This window comes from Chiroxiphia lanceolata, chromosome 15 (genome assembly GCF_009829145.1).
Source record: "Chiroxiphia lanceolata isolate bChiLan1 chromosome 15, bChiLan1.pri, whole genome shotgun sequence".
NCBI classification, from domain to species: domain Eukaryota; kingdom Metazoa; phylum Chordata; class Aves; order Passeriformes; family Pipridae; genus Chiroxiphia; species Chiroxiphia lanceolata.
Genome location: NC_045651.1, coordinates 13,809,148 through 13,829,038, shown reverse-complemented (window position 1 = coordinate 13,829,038; position 19,891 = coordinate 13,809,148). Strand labels below are relative to the sequence as shown.

The window sequence follows — 19,891 nt, the reverse complement described above, 5'->3', positions numbered from 1 at the left end:
AAGGGAAAATCCTCAGGGTGAGATGCCCAGGGCGGGATGGGTGTTGTGCAGTGGGTGGGTGCTGCTGGGGGGGTGGGAAGGCAGCAGCCCCTCACCTCTAGGAGATACAAGATTTGTCCTGGAACCTGGGGCTCCCTATGCCACAGGATTTACAGCACCCCATCCTGTGTGTGGGGCACTACCCCGGGGTGGTCCCTGTCCCCTCTGGCTCCACACCACAGCAGGGATTGCATGGCCCTGTGTCCCCTGTGCCGCAGGGATGTGCCACGTACAGCCAGTAAGTAGCAGGTTATGGAATTCTGAGTGTGTGGCACAGGCTTTGCTTTGCTCTGAGGTAACCTGGAGGGCCTGGCAGCACCATGGGATATGGAGCCATGCATCCCCTGTTCTCCAGTCCTGGAAACTCCAGGGAAAGGACTGTTTTTCTGGCAGAGAACAGGCAGCACCCAGGGAGTCCAGAAAGCACTGTGTTCATGGTGGGAGCTGCAAGAAAAAGACTGGGTTTGGGTCACACCCCAGGGACAGCAGTATCCTCACTGCCTGCTGCTTTCATCTCCCACAGATGCTATGCTGGGGCTGCCTACGCTCTGTTCCAAAGATGCTTTCCCGCAGAAAACAAGTGCCAGGCAGCTCAGAGGGCTCCAGCCTCCACCGCTGCCTCTCCACCGTGGACCTCATTGCCCTGGGAGTGGGCAGCACCCTGGGGGCTGGGGTCTATGTCCTGGCAGGGGAAGTGGCTAAGACCAGCTCTGGCCCAAGCATCGTCCTTTCCTTCCTGATTGCAGCTGTGGTGTCCGCCCTGGCAGGGCTGTGCTACGCTGAATTTGGGGCCCGGGTGCCCCTGGCTGGGTCTGCCTATCTCTACAGCTACGTGACCGTGGGCGAGCTGTGGGCCTTCGTCGCTGGGTGGAATCTGCTGCTGTCCTACGTCATCGGTACAAGGCCCTTCTGATCCCTCCACCTTTGCTGTGTTGGTGGCTTTGCTGGGTGTCATTTGAGACCTCCCAGGACCACCATCACTGCCCCAGATGTCACCTCTCCCCAGGTACTGCCAGTGTTGCCCGGGCCTGGAGCGCTACCTTTGACCAGCTCCTCGGCAAGAAGATGGGGAGGTTTTTGGGTGCTCATGCAGCCATGAGCTCTGTGGGGCTGGCAGAGCACCCAGATGCCTTTGCTGCTGGCCTGGTGGTCCTGCTGGCAGGTAGGATGCCTCCCTCTGTGCCACCCTCCATTAGGTAGGATAAGCTCCTCACCCCAGTGTGGTCTCTTCAGGATTGTGCTGACCCCTCTGACGCTTTGCTGGTTCCCTGAGCAAAGAATGGGGAACAGAAGGGGAATCTGGGGAAATCTGCAGGTCCTCCTGACTTTACCACTGTCCCCCCTTTTCTGCCCTCCCCAATGATGTCTACCCTGGTGTAATCCAGGGGCTCGGCCAGTTTTAGTTTTTTCTTCTCCAGGGCTTCTTTCCTTTGGAGTGAAGGAGTCCACCATGGTCAACAAAGCCTTCACAGCTCTCAACATACTCATCCTCCTCTTCATCACAGTGAGTGGCTTCATCAAAGGTGACCTGAGCAACTGGAAGCTCGGGGAGGACGAACTGCCACGAGCAGCTTCCCATGAGGATGGGTATGAGGGGCTCTGCTCTCCCTGTGCTGACTTCAGGGTGGGGATGGGTGTGGCTGGGTCACCCCCCTAATGCTTTATCCCAGGAAATCGTGCTTTCTCCCATTTCTCCCTGCCCTGGTGGCAATGTGTCAAAGAGCCAAAGTCCTGAGCCCTGCTGTGTTGGTGCTGAGGGCTGAGCAGGTTGGATGGACTGTTCAACCTGACCCCCTCCTGGGACTGCATTGCACTGACACCCCTGCACTGCCTGACTCTTCCTCCTCCTCCCAGGAACCAGTCCATGGCCAACAACATGACCAGTGCCTTTGGGGTGGGAGGCTTCATGCCCTATGGTTTCACTGGGACCTTGGCTGGAGCCTCTACCTGTTTCTATGCCTTTGTTGGATTTGACTGCATTGCTACCACGGGTAAGTGAGGTGGGGTGATGCCGGTGGGACCCTCCCCTGAAGACTGGGGGCCAAAGCAGTGACTCTCCCCACAGCCCCGGGAGCTGGTATAGAGCTGGGAACAGGCACATTCCCAGCTCTGTGCTGCAGACGCCCTCTCCTGCCCTCTGTGCTCAGAGGAGGAACTACAAGAGTCCACGTGGCATATCTGGGCTAATACTGAAGCAGAGACATTCCCCATCCCTATATCCCTGGAGGCCGGGAGGTCTAGTGGTCCTCACTAGAAGGTCTCTGTGTCCCCTCTCATGGAGGGATACAGGATATGCTGTGCACGTCAAATGAGCATCTGCTCCTACAGTTGAGCTTGTCTTTCCCAGGGGAAGAAGTGAGGAACCCTCAGAGATCCATCCCCATGGGCATCATCCTCTCCCTCCTCATCTGCTTCCTGGCATACTTCGGGGTGTCTGCTGCCCTCACCCTGATGATGCCCTACTACCTCCTGGACACCATGAGCCCACTCCCAGTGGCTTTTGAGTACATTGGCTGGAGCAGTGCAAAGTACACCGTGGCTGCAGGGTCACTGTGTGCCCTGACAACCAGGTGAGGGGTGTCCTCTGATGGCAGTTCTGTGGTTAAGAGCAAGATTGCACTGGAGTTTTAACACATCTAGGAGCTATTCCCAGCCCCTTCCTTCTGACTGCCCTGCTTGGCCAAAATCCCTGAGCCCTTCCCCACAAACCCTGGACCCTCTTGATCAAGGAGAGCAGCCAAACCCGCTGGCATTCTGCTTTGAGCCCAAAGCTGGAGGAAGTGGTCAGATGGCACTGTGACCACAGGAGTGAGCATGCACAGGGCTCCTCGAGACTGTGGATATCTCTTCCCCAAATACTGCCCATCATCTGGTGGTGAGGAAGGTGATGGTCTTGTCAGAGTGGTCTTGAGAAGGTCATAGACTATACAGAGTAATGGGAGCTCCCATGGAGGAGCAAAAGGCAGGATGGCACCTCCTGGATTCCTGCTGTCTTTTCCCCCATCTCCTCCCCTTCCTGCAGCCTCCTGGGCTCCATGTTCCCCATGCCACGGATCCTGTATGCAATGGCTCGAGACGGGCTCCTCTTCAAACCCCTGGCCAAAGTTAGTCGCCGTCAGTGCCCGGTGGTGGCAACGCTGGTGTCTGGAGGACTGGCAGGTGGGTGAGTGGTTGGGTTACTCTTAACCTTGAGCAGGGCTTGGTGGGTGTCCTCTCTCCCTCTAGCTTACCAGTAGCTGTTTGAGCTCTGCTGGGAGGCTGAAAGGGCTTCTTGTCCCCGCAGCTCTCCTGGCCCTTCTCTTTGACCTGAAAGCCCTGGTGGACACGATGTCCATAGGCACACTGCTGGCCTACTCCGTGGTGGCTGGCTGTGTGCTGCTGCTCAGGTGAGACTGCTGGGGACAGGCGACAGGGCTCACCCAGTTTCTGATATGGCCATGCCTGGGACAAGGCTCTGGCCTGGGTGCGTTGCAGGTGCAAACTCATGTGCCTTGACATCTAACATCTGCCCCTCAGATATCGGCCTGGACCCAGCACTTGGGACAATCCTGTGAGGAAGGTCCCAGCTGTGCAGCTCTGGTGGGACCACCTTGTCCAGCCACCCCTGCATCCCACCCCACGTTCCTCCTCTGCAGTGGCCTGGGCTCTGACAGCCGTAGGTGCGCCCGGGAGTGATGGATGGGCTTTACAGGGAGCCAGCGTGGGGGGACCACGGCTCTGCCAGGTTCCTGCTCAGTGAAAGCCACCCAGCAGGATGCAGGATCTGCTTGGCTCCTTCCTGCCCTCTCCCCATTGCCACACACCTGGCTGCCCCAATGGGACCTTGGGAAACCTCAAGCTTCTTCTGCTTCCCAGACTGGAGAGAAAAGTTAAACCCATCATGACAAGCCACCCAGCTCTGTCTCCCAGTTGTCCTTTGTCCCACCATGGCAGCCTGGGTGCTGCATCCCAGGAGAGGGATGGGCCCTGCCCAGGGAAGTGCTGCCCTGACACACTGTCATGGTCCCTCCACAGCTGCCCTGATCTGTGCCCTGAGCTGGGTGAGCACTGCTGGGCTGCCCTGCCTGTGGGCTGGGGGTGCCTGGTGCATTGCAGCTCTGGCTCTGCCTCTCTTGGGAATCCTGGCAACAGCTCTGCTCATCTGGAGGCAGCCTCAGAGCCAGGACAGAGCATCCTTCATGGTGAGCACTCAGCCCAGCCCTAGGGACATCCCCAGGGAGAAGGACCTGGGGCACAGAGAGGGATGCCATGGAGAAAGAGTGATGTAGCACTGAGGGGTGTTCCCTCTGCTTTAGGTCAGGCAGATCTTTGCCACATCCACCTTAATAAAGCACTGCTGGAGGCAGCATGCAACTCATAGGGTTTTCCATAGAGACCATGAAGGTTGCCTGGTTCTTCCCCTCATATCCTGCAGGCTGAAGGGGCACCTCCTGCAGTCCCTAATGAGTCCAGTGCCTGCTGCAGGAATCAGAGATGTTCTTCAGTAAAAAGATACTTGGCCTTGACACTCTGAATTGGTGTTGCTACTGGTTTTCTGCCTCCCCCCTCAAATCCTGCAGTAGCTCCTGCCCCAGTGCAGGACACGTAAACCAAACCACCCTCCACAGGCTGCAGTCCCAGCTTGGGTCTCTGAGCCTCACAGCCAGGCTGGGCTTCCCCTCACCTGTCAGCAACTAGCCAAAGCAGCAAAGAGCTGAATTTAGCTGTGAAGCCCCTGCCTGCAGGCCAGCTCGTGCCTCTGGGAGAAGGGAAGATCCCGCTCCCCTGTGTTTTGTCCCTGCAGGTTCCCTGCCTGCCCTTCCTGCCGATCCTCAGCATCTCCATCAACAGCATCCTGATGGCCCGGCTCAGCGCGGCCGCCTGGCTGCGGTACCTGCTCTGGATGGCCGTCGGTAAGCACGGCCACCCCTGAGCTCCTGGAGCTGGCAGCAACCTCTCTGGGTGAAGCTCTGGTGGTCTGAGAGCCTGTGGCACTGATGCTGCTCAGAGCAGTGGTGGGTGAGGGAGGACATGCTGGACTTCAATGTCCAGGGGTGGTGGGAGCATCATGTCCTCTGGTACGCGGCCCAAAGGAACGGGAAGGGGTGAGCACATTGTGGTTGAGAGCGGATGGAAGAGAAACACTCCATGCACACATTATTCTGTCTGTTCCCAGGTTTCCTTATTTACTTTGGCTATGGGATCTGGCACAGCACTGAGGGCCATTGGCCTGAAGGGGCAGCTCCCTGGGAGCCACCGGGAAGCACAGCCAGGGAAGTGGCCCTGGAGCCCCGTGGGACTGCCCCGTGCCCATCTACTCCGGGGCAATAAAAGGAGATGGCTCATCCCTGAGTGTCTGGCTCCCTCCATCCTGTGTCCAGGGGCAAGGAGGCCCCTGGGGCTGAGGGTCCTGTCCTGCAGAGGGGGACAGTCCTGCCACAGCTGCAAGAGCTGCTTTCCCTTGGTCTGGTGAACCACCCTGAGCAACCCAAATCCTTATAGCGAGCCTCTGCAGAAGGAGTTCTGTTTGGAGAGGATAAAGCAAACAAGTGTTTTTGCTGCTGTTATTGGGTTGTGCATTTTTTTTTTTACCTTTGAAATCTCTCTGTGCAGGGCTCCACTGTCCCTCTGGCCCCTTGCCCACCCTGGTCCCTCAGCTGCTCACAGTGGACCAAAGGCTTCTCGTGGTGCCCTGACCCTTCATGTTGCCTGGGCACCCTGAGTCAGGCAGGGCTGACCTGCCTGTCCCCCCTTGATCACCAAGGTAGTTCCTGGTCCAGGCTTTTTCCTCCTTACCGTGACCAAGTCCTTCTCTGCACGCATTTATTCCTCCTCATTTCCCAGTGCTCCCCTTTCCCAGAACCAGGCACATTTCTCCAGGTCACACACAGGATCTGCCTTTGGGGTGGTGGGACATGGTACCAGGTGTCCAGAGCAGGATCCAGACCCCACCAACCTCATCTCCTTTTCCCAGAGATCCTGCCCCCTTCAGATACAGATAGGCAGGATTTCCTGTGGCATCTTCTGCTTTGGTGCTACAGCACCTGGCATGTCCCCCCACATCCCTGAGCTTGCTGGGCAAAGCTGGAAGGTGCCCCACCACCCATCCCCAGAGCCAAGAAGATGCTTGGATGATGCATGGAGCAGTAGGTGCCCTGGGGGGACATGTTTCTGACAAAACAGGCACCCCTATTCCCCCTCTGGGCACCTCATGGAGGTGTGTGGGTAAGAGCTGGACCCCACATCCATGTTGCCTTCCTGGCTGCCTCGTTCAGCTGCTCTTTTCCTGATAAGGGTCAGCACAAAGGACGGAAGCGGCTGTTGCAGGGGCCCTGCTGCCTTGGCAGGGCTGGGAGGTTCGGGGTCTGCCCTGTGCTGGGGAGCCCATTGAAATGAATGAAAAGAGGGAAGGAGAAGGAAAAGAGGGATCAGCTGTAGGGGCCTCCTCTGGGGCTCCCTTGTTGTGTCTTTGTGGGGCCTGCTCCCACCCTCCCCATTTTCCCACCACACGGGATTCAGAGCACACAGCCCCACTCTGGGATGTTCCTGCACCAGTTACCAAAACCACCGACATGGAATTCTTGAGGCTGCTGCTTCTTACAAACTTGTAACTGTTACAGCCAGTAGCACGTTGGCCTGGTGCACATACACACACACACACACATGCACACCCCTGGCTAAACAGCCCTGGGGAGAGGACGGGCCAGTGACAGCCCCAGAGCAGTGACTGTCCCACCACACTCATGCACCCAGTGGAAAGTGCTTGTGTGCATCCAGCCCTGACCCACAGCCATGCTGGCAGCATCTTCCCTGATGGGGATGCACGGGCTCGGAGCAGGATCTGACCTGCTGAAGCCTGCTGTCCCTTGGGAGGATGCTCTGCTCCCCGAATGTGCAGCTCTGGCATGCAGCCTCTGCCCAGCTTTGGGGCAGGAGATGGGGTTGGTGGTGCTGCTGATGGGCAGCGGGGACAAGGAGGGCTTGGGGTCTTTGTGGCAGTGAGCAGGGACACACCCGGGCTATAGGAGCAACCCCTGGGAGACATTTGCTGAAGGTGATGGAGGTGATGGGAGGAGGAGGGCAGGGATGGGAGCCCTGCCTATGGAAGTACCTTAATGCCATGTTCCCAGTGCCCTCCTCATCCTCCAAGTGCTCATCCCCATCCTAGTGACCACCTCATCATCCTCACCTCACGCCTTGGGCAGCACTGGTGCTGGTTATGCTCAGAGCCAAGTGCTGGGTCAGATCAGCCCAATGCAAGCCTATGTGTCCTGGCTGACCCCTTTCACCCCCAGACAGCACCCCACAGACTGCTGCCAGAGGAAGGGGTGCAGGGATGGCACAGGTGGGTGGCCAGGGTCCCTCTGCAGCCCCGCACGGGTTGGGGAAAGGCAGGCGCAAGTGTCCTGTGAAATGCTCCATTACTCCGGTCCGACGGGGCGCCCCGAGGGCTCGGCCAGCCTGGAGCCTTGCCCCGGCTGGGGGGGCACTTGTGAGAGCAGCCCTGGGCTCACACAGCCGGGGAAAGCCCCGGCAGCCCCCCCGGCAGCACGCGGTGCCGTGGGCGCTGTGCTACGTGGCGATGAGGGGCACCTCGCCGGCAGCCAGGGGGAAGGGGGTGCCGTCCCCCCCGTTGAGCACACGGTACAGCAGCTCCTCCTTCTCACGGTGAGCTTGATCCCGCAGCTGTGCCTCCTTCTCCAGCGCCCCACGGGCGGCCTGCAGCTCCTCCGACAGCTGCCTGTGGGCAGATGGCACATGCTGCCGGAGCCACTGGGAAAAGCGCCCGCCAGCCCCTCTGCTCCCCGCAAAGCACCCGGTGCCACCACAGGCTGCGAGGTGTTCCCCCCACTGCCACCTGTACCCCCATTGGAGGTGCCACCTGTGCAGTGGGGAGCCCGCTGGGCGCGTGGGACCAGCACTTACCTTGCCATGACCAAGTGGTTCTGGGTGCGAACTTGCAGGTCCTCGTTCTCCTGCTGGAGAGTTTTCACCTTCTCCTCCAGCAGAAGGTTCTTCTCCTCCTGGAAGAGGGGCATGAGGGTGAGGAGGGAGCACCTCTGAACAGTCCCTCCCCTCCTCTTGTGGGGAGCATTGGCTTGGTGGCATTGCACCCACATGCCCTCCCCACTACAAGACAGGAACCAGGCTCCATCCACCTTCACTCCAGCTGCAATTTCTGGGCAGAATTTAGGTGGGGAGAAGAGTTGAAAAGAGGAAAGCCCACCTGCAACCCCCACTTTCAACCCACCACGTTCTCCAGGTGCAGCAGCTTCTTATCCAGGCCATGGATGTGCTCATTCTTCATCTCAATGACGAAGTGCAGGCTCTCCAGCTCCTGCTCCCAGAAGGGGCTGGGGCTCCCATACTCCTGCAGGGCCATCACTTGTGTTCAAGGGACCTCAACAGCATGTGCACCTCCCCAGGACAGGCTTTGCTCCCCCCTTCAACTGTCCTGTGCTCCCACCTGGTTCCAGCCCCCCTACCAGGGTCCATCAGAGAATTCCTCTGGCTTTGAGTCAGCACCTCAGAGCAGGCCCCCTCCCTGACACCCCTCCCCACACCTGGATGTGCTTCTTGTAGTCTGTGCTCAGGAGTGACTCTTCCACCCGCTTCATCTTCTCCTGGAAGGATTTCAGCTGGGAATTCAGTGCTTGAATTGTCTCCTAGGGCAGCCAGGGAAAAAACAGGATGAGAGGTATCTGGGATTTCTTCCCGAGCCAGAGCACTGCTGTGCTATGGTACCCAAATAACTCCAGGGCTGGAGGAGCTGGCGTGGACTCTGGACACACCAGGGACCGAGATGGCCACCAAGGAGCATGGGGCACCATGGCAGAACCAGCAGCTGGTCCTCAAGCCCTCCACAAGCACCCCTTCCCCAGGGATTTCTCTGCAGGTACCTGTAAGGCCACCTGGGACCTGTGGTGGGACTCTGCCAGCAGCAGCTTCTCCTTCTCGTGTGCTCTCTGGAGCTCTGCAAGGGGGACACGAGCTGAATGTCACTGGTTTGGGGACATTGGGGCAGCAAGCTCCACCTGAGCCCCACAATTCTGGGGAGCAGGGGAGCAGCACTCCTGCAACCCTGCAGGCAGCCAGAGGGGCACTGGCAGCATGGGAGGAGAGGACAGGAGGGCTGCAAAGAGCCTGCTGCCCTGACATGCACCTTGCAGGGTCTCCATGTGCTCTCTTTTCAGGGCATCAAACTGCTCCTTCAGCTCCAGCTCTTTTGCCTTTTCCACCTGGGAAGCGGGGAGATGACAAACACCAGCTTAAGGGATGCAGAGCCACACCACTCCGGGCTTCCTGACATTCTCCTAACCCCTTCCTTCTCCCAAAAATGGGAGAGCCCAGCCCAGCATGTGCCAGGTCTGTGATCATGGCCTAGGAAGTCCTGGCTGGCCACAGGCTCCATGCCCAGCCGCTGCCCCCAGCAGCATGTGCCTTTCTGACCAACCTGGATGTGAATGTCCTGGATGATGCTTGTGGTGCCTGCCTGGCCAGCATCTTGCAGCTGCTCCTCCTCCTCCTGGCCTTGGAGGAATCTTGCACTTTCTGTCCACTCCTCTGGCAGCACTGCCTTCTTTTTCCCGTCCTCAGAAAGCAGGGAGGCATTGGCTGCAAGACAAACACGGCTGAAACAGCACTGGCCACATTCTGCTACCCAGGCTGCTTGGACATCCTGGGCAGCTGACCTGCCAGCACAGTGGCCAGCCCTGTGCTCCTCCCACTGGACAAATACCTCCCTCCCTCTCACTGGTCCAAATAGCACTAATTGGGGTAGTGCTGGCAGGCTCAGAGAGGACACAGAGCTTGTTAGGTGTCCTGTCTTGGGGGTGATCTGTCTGACTGAGAGGATGGGATGCCATTGGCTCTAGGATGCCATTCCCTCTGGGATGCCATTCTCTCTGGGATGCCCTGTCTGCCCTCCTGTACCACCTGCAGCCATCATCCCCATCCTCCCCAGCCCTGTGCAGGCTGCTTAATATCACACTGAGAAAGCACAGCAGGAGTAAAACACTTTTTTTCCTCACCATTCTCTGTCTTCAAGACTGTGAGCTCCTGGGAAGCCGATCCCCTTTGCTGCTGGGCTTTTAGCTGTCTCTGGCAGAAAGAGAAGGGGCTGGAGCAGGGGAGGACAAAGGGGGCGTCTGCAGGCAGAGGACACCCTGCACTGAGCACTTTTCAGTCCTGCTAAAACACAGGTGCTCAAGCAGCAGTGGTCCCTCCCCAGCCCCCTGCCCTCTCCCAGCCCTGATCATCCATGGGAGTGCATGTGCTGCCCATCAGTCAGCCTCAAGCTCACACCACTTCCCTGCATCCCAGACACTTCACCATGTAGCATTCAGCTGGAAAACCTAGGGGATGCTCACAACTCTTCCCTCTCCCTCCCCCCCCCCCCATGATGCTGGTGCAAAATAGACTCCAGCACCAAAACATTGGGTGGGGAGAGCAGGCAGCACTTGGCAGGGCATCGGCTGTGGCACTGCCTTGCCACCCTCCTCCTGTCCTGGGATGCTCAGGGTCTCTGGCACCCTGCAGTCCCCCAAACACACCCCTTTGCCAGTGCATCACACAGCTGGGCTTTGACACATCCTGTGCTGGAGCAGGAGTGAGAAATGAAATGTAGCCATAAATCAGAGGCGATGCAGACCCTGTGCAGGGCTGGCAGCCGGCGAGGGCTGGCGGTGGCCAAGCAATGACCTCAGGAGCGCAGGAATGTGCCGCTCAGCCCCGCGCTCCCGCACACTCCCACTGCTGCCACGGGGCTGAGATAACCCAGAGCCGGGAGCTGCCTCCAGCAACACAGCTCCGTGGGATGCCTTCCAGCCCTGCATGGGTTTAATTTAGTCACTTGGAGGGGAGGAGAGAAAAAAAAAAAGAAGTGGATATATTTTTATCAGTTGCTGAAAGATAGAAGCAAAGCTCGCCCGCTCTCACAGCTCAGCTTCACCGGTGCAGGGCGAGTCTGGCCCCTGATGCCCATCACCGGGTCGTGCTTCTGGGCAGAGGCACAGATGCGCCATGGGTGAGAAAATCCACCTGCAGACACGTTGCTGCTCTCCAGCCCCTGGCAAAGCTGCCCCAAAAATACTAGTCCCTACCAAACCCAGCCCTGCTTGCTGCCTGTGGGGAGCCAGAGACCCCCCTGTGCCAGCTGCTCCCCCACTGTCACAGCGGCGTGGCCAAATACAGCCAGATTAGGGATCCTGGCTTGGGAAAAAAAGCAAGGGAAAGCAAACAGGCGTCCCTGCCTCTGCCTCCCCTGCAGCCCCCCTTCTGAAGCTGGAGGGAGGCGCAGTTCCAGAGAGCAGGAGAACTCTGAGCTGCTGGGAAGCCACGGCTTTATCTTCCCTTCTATGGCGCGAGCGGCCGTGGCGTTGAACGTGGCCCAGGAAACGTGGCGAGGAGGCACCCGGCAGTCGGGGTTCACAGGGCTTGTTCTCCTTCTGCACACAGCTCACCCTGAAAATGTGGAGTGCCCTGGGGTGCCGCTGAGCCCCGACAGCCCTGCCTGCAAAGGGACCCCAACCTGTCCCCTGCACACACCTCATGCCGATGTGCATCTTCCTGCTATTTAATGTACCCATGTCCTGTGATGGGTTTTGGAGTGGGGGAGTGGGGGGAGAGAGGGTGGTGGATGAGCAGTTAGGGCTCTGCAGGCCTGAGGGCACCACAGGAATCCCACACAGCAAAGGCTGTGTGTGGGAACCATCCTGACACAGGGGGGTCACACAGACCCCAGTTTGGATGATCTTAGCCCTTCTGCAAGCAGGATGCTGCTACCACCTACAGAAGGGACCCCCAACCCCTCAAACCAAACCACCTCTGTTGCATGTGTCCTGCTCGCTGGCAAAGGACAGAGAGCCCAGGGCTGGTCACCTCCACAGCATGGGCAATGTCCCCAGCACAGATCCAGGGAACCTTCACCTCTCTCCCACACCCCAAGCCCAGTGGGATAGGGCTTTAGAGCCCCTTGGCCTCTCAAGGAAGATGATTTGAGACACTGCACTGAGCTCAGAAACAGCTGAAGCGAGCAAGAGGTTCACCAGCATCAGCAGACAAATCTAAATACTTGCCCTGAGGCTACTAGTGAGGCACCTTCCTACCTCTAGGAGCAATTAAAACAGTATCTAGAGCTAATTTTACTCCTAACCACTCTATTGTCCTTTGGAATAAAAGCTCCACTGCCAAAGCCGGGGTGAAAAGCAAAATGTGGCTGAAAGCATTGAAATATAGAGGCACCTTCTGCTGTCTCTTCCAGAGCAGCATGTGGCACCCGGGCCTCTGGTATCAGGCGTATTTTGGAGAGCTGGAAAAGAATCCTGGTATCCACTGTGTGTGAAAGGAGAGGGTTGGGAGTTGCTCCAGCTGGAACAACTTTGGCCAGGGGAAGAAGCAGCCTGAAACATCCTGCAGGTGGGGACCATCCGCAGCACAGCTTATCCTGTAAGGTCTCGGCATGGAAACCTCTGCCAAAAAATACTTTCCAGCTATGAAAAACCCAAAAGTATCTACGTTCCCAGAACTAAATATTTTTAATAGTCTGGAGTGGAACTGTTTATGGATGGATTAATCGGGATTTCCAGCAGGACCTGAGACATCTCCAAGGATGCCAGTGGTGTGGAGCACCGGTGCAGAGGCACAGCTGCAACCTCTGCTTCAGCTTAGCGTGAGGGGACTGTATTTTTCTTCCTCTTTTCCTGTTTTACAAGTACATTAAGCAACTCAACCATACAACCTAGCAAAGGAAATCACCAAGAGGCAGGAAACGAGTATTTAAATCCCGACTCTGCTCCCGGGGAGGAGGCTTTGCTTTGTGGCTGTGGAGAAGGGGGCCAGGATTTGGCCCATGACCCTAAAACCTCCCCAGGACCTGCAGCAGATGCTCAGTGCTGCCAGAGCAATGCTGGCACAGGTTCGTGAGACCTGTCTTCGACTCTGCTACTGTTTTTCCTCCGGCAACGGCTGTGTTACAAGATGACTATCACCTCTCCTGCAGTCAGATCTGTACCGCAGACCATACGCAAACCCTTCACGCTGTTGCCAGCCCTGAGTTTTGCATCCTGACCCCTCCCTGGCTCCTCCTGCTGTGTGTAGTTCCTATATCTTCAAAATAAATTCACCCCAGCCCTGGAAGGTGGCCAAACCTCAGCCCTGATCTTTTGTGAAGGCGACTTGGTCTCTCTCACGCCAGGAGCATGACCAAAGGGCAAGCGGGGACCAGGAGTGGCCAAGCACGGGTGGATGGAGCTGGAGAGGAAGGGAACTCCAGGGACAGTGTCCACAGCTCAGGGCTGGGTTCTGTCTGTACCTCCTTATCTCCCCACTGCCCACAGACTGGTGCTGGAGAAGGATGAGGCTGCCAAGGCGACTCCCCCAGGGCACACAGTGGCTCCTGGAATGCCATCCGCCCATCGGATCCAGCCCAGCACCAGCTCCCCAAGGTCACCTACAACCTGGGACTGGCCCCAAAAGCCTCCACAGCCCACAACCTCATTACAGTCCCCAGCCCCATGACCTGCACCTGGCTTCTGGCCGGGCTCACCCCTGGGGTTTGAGGTCTCCCACAAAACCCAAGCAACTCCAGGGGACCAGCTCTGAGAGTCCACCTATCAGCAGTGGGAGGTGAAGGTCTCCCACCCCGCCTTTTGGTACCTTAGAGACAAGAACATGGGCAGGAGCAGCCCCATGGCCTCCCTTACCCCTTTTAGCCATAACGGGGATTTTAGGTGCTACTTTCGGAATTAACCTGCAACTTAGTCACAGTGGCAGGGCTGTTTTATGGTGCATGAATCTCGGTGAGCAGGCCACAGGGCTGAGCAGAAGGGCTGGAGAGCAGGCAAGTGCAGGAAGGGAGGCGTCTGCAGGCAAATGACAAATTTCCGCATTTCGGTAAATGTGTGCCTTTCGATACCTGGGGCCTCAGGGCTGCTGTTTCTCCCTGTCCCATGCCCGTTCCTGTGAGTTCTCAGTGTCACAAACCAGCCCAGAAGTGTCTGATCTTATGACATAGCAAGGAGTGGGATTTTTTTTCCATGATGTGGAGAAGCGGCCAAGCCTTCAAGTGCTGTAAATAAAGGCACTCTCTGGCTGTGGGGCTGTGTGAGCTCTCTGCCTGCTCCCCCTGCACACCTCAGCAGTGGGTTCTGCTCCAGCCGTGTGGACCCGGGTGGCCGGGCTCTCACAGCCACCTCTGCAAGGGGCCAGGGGGCACAGCAGCACCACAGGGACTTTCTGCCTTCCCTCCAGCCCCTGCCACCCTCCAGTGATCACAAACCCCCGACACCAGTACAGCACATCCGACTGCATAAACAACTCCCAAGGCTGATGGTGGGGCACTACGGCAGCATGAGCACGTCAAATAACAATAACATAATAATAAAAATGTTGATAATAATAATCAGCAGATAATTTCTAGATCTGAGCTCGCAAAAGACCCAACACACTGAGATCTGCAGAGCACTCAGAGTGTTCCCCTACAGAAGTGATTCCTTCAGCACAAAGGGACACAACTTTTGGGACAAGGGAGGATGCTGCAGGAGGTTGGCAGAAGCCTAGCGGGGGGAACCCATCCCTTTCCTCTACGGGACAAGCATTTCCAACAGGCATTCTCATCCCAGATGCTGCACCCTCTGAAGTATGAACTTCCCCGTGATGTGGGGGTGAGCCCAGAGGGGTGCAGGAGGGTGCAGCAGCAGGGCAGGTCGCTGCCAGCTCCCGCTGTTCCCTCTGCCAGCTCCCCCACCACAGTGCCGGAGGGGTCCCAAGCAGCCGGGGACAGCCGCACTGCCCGGCCCCGCCGCTCCCCAGGGCAAGGGGGACCACGTTCCCAGCAATGCAAACAGCGCTCCATACAAACACCAGCCCCACGCGAATCCCAGCTCCATCAAACCCTGGCAACACGTACGCTGGGTCCCACGACACCCCGACCCCACGGACCCCGACCCCACGCGAACCCCCACCCCTCGCGAAGCCCGGCCCAAGCCCACCCCAGCCCAGCCCAAAAAGCCCCCGCAGCCGCTACCTCGGCACCGACGGGGCAGCAGCGCAGGGCGCTGCCGGTGCAGCCCATGGAGCCCCGGCGGGACCCGCTCAGCCGCGGGGCGCGGGGCGCGGCATCCCCCGGCGAGCGGCACCGGGCGGGACGGGACGGGACGGAATGGGACGGGACGAGCCGCCCCAGCTGGCAGGCAGAAAAAAATAATTAAAAAAAATAATAAATAATAAAAAAAAAAGTCCAGCAGCTGCTGACAGGCAGCGCCGGGAGAGGGTGCTCTGCACCCCCGAGCCGCGGGCAGGGCCCCCGGCCGCAGCCCGCCCGCCCCCGGGGCTGGCCCTCGGCCCCCTCCACCCCGGGGTGTCCCCGCCCTGGGCCGGGGTACTTCGGGAGTGCTCTGGCCCTGGGGTCCCCTGCACTGAGGATCTCCATCCTGGGGGTGGAATAATGGAAGCAGGACCCCTGCACGGGGGGGGTCGTCTCCTGGCCGAGGAGAAAGGGGAGCAGGACCCCTGCACCAGGGCTGGAGTGCAGCTGGAGCAGGGCTGCCTCAGGGGCCTCCCACTGCTGAACCCACCCCAGCCCCCTAGGAGGAGGGATGTGAGGGTGAAGGCAGGATCCATCCTGTCTTTTGCCATCACTCCATGAAATTACAGCTTGGGCAGGGGTAGTTGTGGAAAACTGGTGGCTTTGGGGTGTTTTCTCCTGGCAGGAAACCCCCTGCTCTGGGGGTCGTTGTGCTGGCTGGAGGGGGCTTTCAGTGTGGTCCATATTGCCTGGGGGACTGCATCCTGGCAACCCTCCTCTTGAGCATCCCAAACACCCCAAATTCTGGGCCTGGAGCCAGGGTGCCCTTTTCCAGGAGGAAATCCTACACTCGGAAATGGGTCCCAAAGAGGTAGGGAAACAAATGGATTTGAAAGTGTCCTGTCTAAAAAACAGTGGGAGGAAAAGCATGTTCTTCCGAATGTTTTGATTTTGATGATTATTTTAGGTGCTTTTTTAATTTTTTTTTTTTCAGATATTTCTAGATGACCACACATTCTGACCTGAAAAACCCACTGCTGCCACCCAGCACTGCTGAAACGGGAAAGTTTCAACCTGGTCACGAGGCTGTGCCCATATGGAAACACTGCAAGTTTTTGTCAACAAGTTTCTATTCTGACATTTTCTAAATATCCCCTGGGAGAAATCCAAGCAGCCCGCGGCTCAGGGGCTGCCAGCACCCTGGCATTTTGCCTGGACAGCGAGGGAGTGGAGGTGCCTGGTCGTCCTGTCACGTTCGAGTTCGAGGTGTTTTTTCTGTCCTGGTAACCCTGGGACGGGGGAAATTGTGAAACACTACTTGGATAGGAGGGTGGGGGAGGCAAGGGGCAGGCACGCGCTGCCCCAAGTTTCCGGGGGACTGGAGGGACGAGTTGCCTGCGTCCTCTTGGGTGGGTGCTGCTTAACCTGAGTGAAGTTTCGTGAGTCACAGCAGCTTCTGGCATCAGCTCCCACTGCTCAGAAACCACCGAGAGCACTGAGAGCGTCTCTGTTCTTATCTCTACCAGCACTTCAGAATGCAGCAGCTCTCCCGAATGAGAGCACTTATTTGGGCTGAGTAGATCGTTTGTGAGATAAAAGGCCTGTAGGTGCAAGGTGCCGGTCTCCACCTCTCCAGGGTTAATTAAAAATCCTGGTCTAGACTTTGGAGACTGAAGACCTACCTGGGCAAGCACAAAAGCACATGCATATTTCCAGGCTGAATTTGCACGGCTGGGGCCATGGCTGGGAACAGAAGCAACTGCGGGGGCAGCTGACGAGCAGCCTGTCCAGCTCTGACGAGCAGCCTGTCCAGCTGCCACCACGTCTTGCTGGTGCACGAAGGTCCAGTAGTGTGCACATGTGCTCATGGAAATTTCTGCATTTAACTGTGGGGTGCCGAGGGGGTGCACTGGGATGCCCCTGTGCCACAAAGTGGGGCTCCAGGTAGGGTTTCTCTTGTTAATGGTGGAGAAAAATCAGAGCATTTGGACACAATAGGCTGAAGCATCAAGCCAGTAAGGCAGAACTGGGTTTTGGAGAGGAGATGTTGAGTAAGAACAGCTACAGCACCCTGCTCCCCAGCCTCCCCTGCAGGCTCCGGTGTGCCATGCTCGCCGTAGCAGCTACAACCTGCACTTTAGACATCCCTAACTTTCGGAGGCGGGGCTGCCCAGATCACGTTAACAGTGATCTTCCTTCGGCTCGTGGGTGCATCCGTGAGACTGCCAGCCGGAGCTTCTGCCTGTGCTGCCCCGAAGGTCTCTTATTTTAGCTTGATTTTAGCAATTTCTTAGTTTCTCCAATCTTTCCTGTGCGGGCTGCACGGGATGTGTGCCTGCTGGAGATATCTCCCATCTCAGCCCTGCTTCATCCTCCTCTGCCACAACACACTGATAACTTGCTCCATTTGCAGGGCAGCACTAAGGCAGCCAGAAACTGTTCTGTTCATCTGCTCTTGATCGAAGCAGGGGCTTTCCATGGCATTGCAGGGTAACCAGAGAACCCCGGGGTCCAGGGAGCACATGGGGCTGGGGCTGCTGGAGACTGCACGCAGCAGGCTGGAGATGACAGGGACTGTGGCGGCGAGGGGATTTCTGCCTGGGCAAAGACAGGAAAGCAGAGGTGGTGTGGGATGGCCCCACCTGGGGCAGCTTCAGCTTGTTTTGAAGTTTGCCCTGATGTCTTTTTTTTTTGGTGTTATTGTGATCACTCCCCAGGAATGGCAGCAGCTGGAGACATCTCAAGGGTTTCCTCTAGAAAAGGGAGCCGAGGAGGCTTTATCACATGCTCAGCTGAATTGCCGTAAATGGGATAAAGGGATAACGCCAAGTTAATTTGTACCAGTGGTCATTTAAAGTATTTGCCAAAGCTTATGGATAAGAAAAGCATTTATGCAAACTGTTTAAGTGTCTCTTGTCACACTCTCTCCAGTTCCAGCTGGTACGGACTGGGCAGGACAGGACAGGATGGGTACAAGGCAGTGTTGGTGCCAGCCCTGCATGGCCTGTGTGCAGGGTGGTCCCGTGAGTGCAGGAGGAGATTGTGCTGGCAGGTTTTTGGGTGATGAGCTGGCCTGTGGTCAGCCTGGTGGCTCCCAGCAGAGCTGCAGCTCAGGCAGTGGAGACAGGGTGGTCATGGTTACACCCTTCGGCCCCTCTCATCATTTGCAATCTATTTGCTTTTGCAAATGAGACCTAATGAAGTGCTGGCTGCTTTTCTTCAATGCAAATCAGAGGTGTTCAGCCAGGTCTGCTGAGACCTCGTGACGCAGACTTTGCATGGGTGAGATAGCTGAGAAAACTCAACTGCAGAAGTTCTCGAATGTGTTGGAGCCCAAAAAAAGTCACAGTTCCTTTTGTGAGGATCTAGGTCACACATACTTCTGCCTTGAGGTAGAGCACTGATTTCGAGTCATTCCTGTCCCTGCCTTTGTTTTTCCAAGCAAAAAGATGTGGGTTAACCTGTTCTTACAGTCTTTTATTCTCTTTTTTTTCCCCATGGCAAAACGGAGGGGCGAAGAACGGGAATGGGTGAGTGAAACTTTTACCTACACTGGCGAGAAGCAGGAAAGCATGTGATGCCTTGAACTTGAGATAAGGGGCTCTGCTCCCCTCCCAGACCACAACACAATGCTCAGTCTGTGCCCGTGACTCTCCCCATGCATCCCTATCCTTATCCCTGGCCTCCGGCTGCTCCGGGGCCTCAAAGTGAAAACTAATCCCAGGGGATAACTTTCCGCTCTGTTCCCGGGTGGGAGGGGAGGAACGGGCTATTTATTCCTCACCCTTAAGCCCCGGCAGTGGATCAGCGACGCAGTTGTCGCTGCTGGTGTGGGGTGGGCAGCAGGATCTGTCACGGGCCCTGCCTGCTCCCACGCCCTGCCTGCACGCTCCCGGCCAGCCTCGCTGCTAAATAAGGACTAAAAGCTAAAAATAGAGCCGAGGCAGGGGTTTGGACAAACCAGGCAACCCTTCCTAGAGCTGGGAGCAATATGGGGACGCCAGCCAGCGATAGTGCGTGAGGGAGAGCAGAGCTGCCGATGGGGAAGGGTCCCACAAGTGTGTTCTGACCATGCTGTGTCAAGGGGGAGGTCTGAGACCTGCCACACTCATGTCCTGGGTGCTCAGTCAGCTTAGTCCCTTCCAGCTTTCCTCAGGGTAAGAAACGTCTGTTCACCAAAATATGTGGGAAAACCCGTGTTCCTGTGCCAGCTGGGATGGTGGGGTACCTGTGGGGCCATTCCAGCATACTGGGGGGGGCCTGGGGCAGCTCTGTCTGGAAAATGGTCTCCTGAAGAAGGGAAGAAGGGTGGAAGAGGGGGTGCTAAATCCAACATTTTGGATAGATGGGTGGTAGGGGTGCAGCCGTATAGAGCTGTGTAGCTTAGACTGTGTAGCTTATTGGTGTAGCTTAAACCATGTAAAGCTCAGAAGCTTCTCAACAGATAAAGGGTGTTTTTATTCTGTGAAGCAGAAATTGTAAAAGGAACACAAAGCTAACAAAGTTGTCAAAACTGGCCTTATGGTTGGACACTGTTCTAAAGGGCATGATGATGTGCCAAAAGCAAGAGTTCGAGAAAAGGAAAGCATGAGGAAAACTACAGAACAACCACCAGAGGGTCACAAAAGACCACCCTAAAGGACCACCGACTCAAAACAGGAGGTGTGTCAAGGGGAGAACAGTTTTGGGAAATGGGAGGGACAGATTTGGGAAATAGATGAATTCTTCATTAGATAGCTAAATAAAGGCATGAAGTTTTTGTAATTTGGCAAGCATGTTTTTGGAGGATCCCATCCCCTTGCGCCTCCGACACGGTAAAGAAAGAATGCTGCTTTCTAATACTAGTCT

At 57.0% G+C, this 19,891-nt stretch overlaps 2 protein-coding genes across 3 annotated transcripts; one reads left to right on the top strand and one right to left on the bottom strand.

The window, feature by feature from the left end:
- Positions 1-562: 562 nt before the first annotated feature.
- Positions 563-5,349, top strand: LOC116794165 (cationic amino acid transporter 2-like). Its single transcript, XM_032702590.1, has 11 exons — positions 563-935; positions 1,046-1,201; positions 1,458-1,626; positions 1,894-2,030; positions 2,387-2,609; positions 3,062-3,198; positions 3,323-3,425; positions 3,556-3,698; positions 4,054-4,298; positions 4,823-4,931; positions 5,195-5,349. Exons 1-11 carry the CDS (start codon positions 563-565, stop codon positions 5,347-5,349), a joined length of 1,950 nt encoding a protein of 649 aa, XP_032558481.1.
- A 1,081-nt stretch (positions 5,350-6,430) lies between these two features.
- On the bottom strand, positions 6,431-15,124 carry CCDC69 (coiled-coil domain containing 69). 2 transcript variants are annotated; one of them, XM_032702594.1, is made up of 9 exons: positions 15,044-15,124; positions 10,050-10,119; positions 9,473-9,633; positions 9,182-9,257; positions 8,919-8,992; positions 8,583-8,684; positions 8,270-8,389; positions 7,945-8,042; positions 6,431-7,755 (listed from the first exon to the last, which is right to left on the bottom strand). In XM_032702594.1, the coding sequence occupies exons 1-9, from the start codon at positions 15,089-15,091 to the stop codon at positions 7,440-7,442; spliced, it is 1,065 nt and encodes a 354-aa protein (XP_032558485.1). In that variant the 5' UTR covers positions 15,092-15,124; the 3' UTR covers positions 6,431-7,439. The 2 variants fall into 2 exon arrangements, with proteins under 2 accessions (XP_032558485.1, XP_032558487.1); XM_032702596.1 differs by having other exon boundaries at positions 7,509-7,759.
- Positions 15,125-19,891: the final 4,767 nt, after the last annotated feature.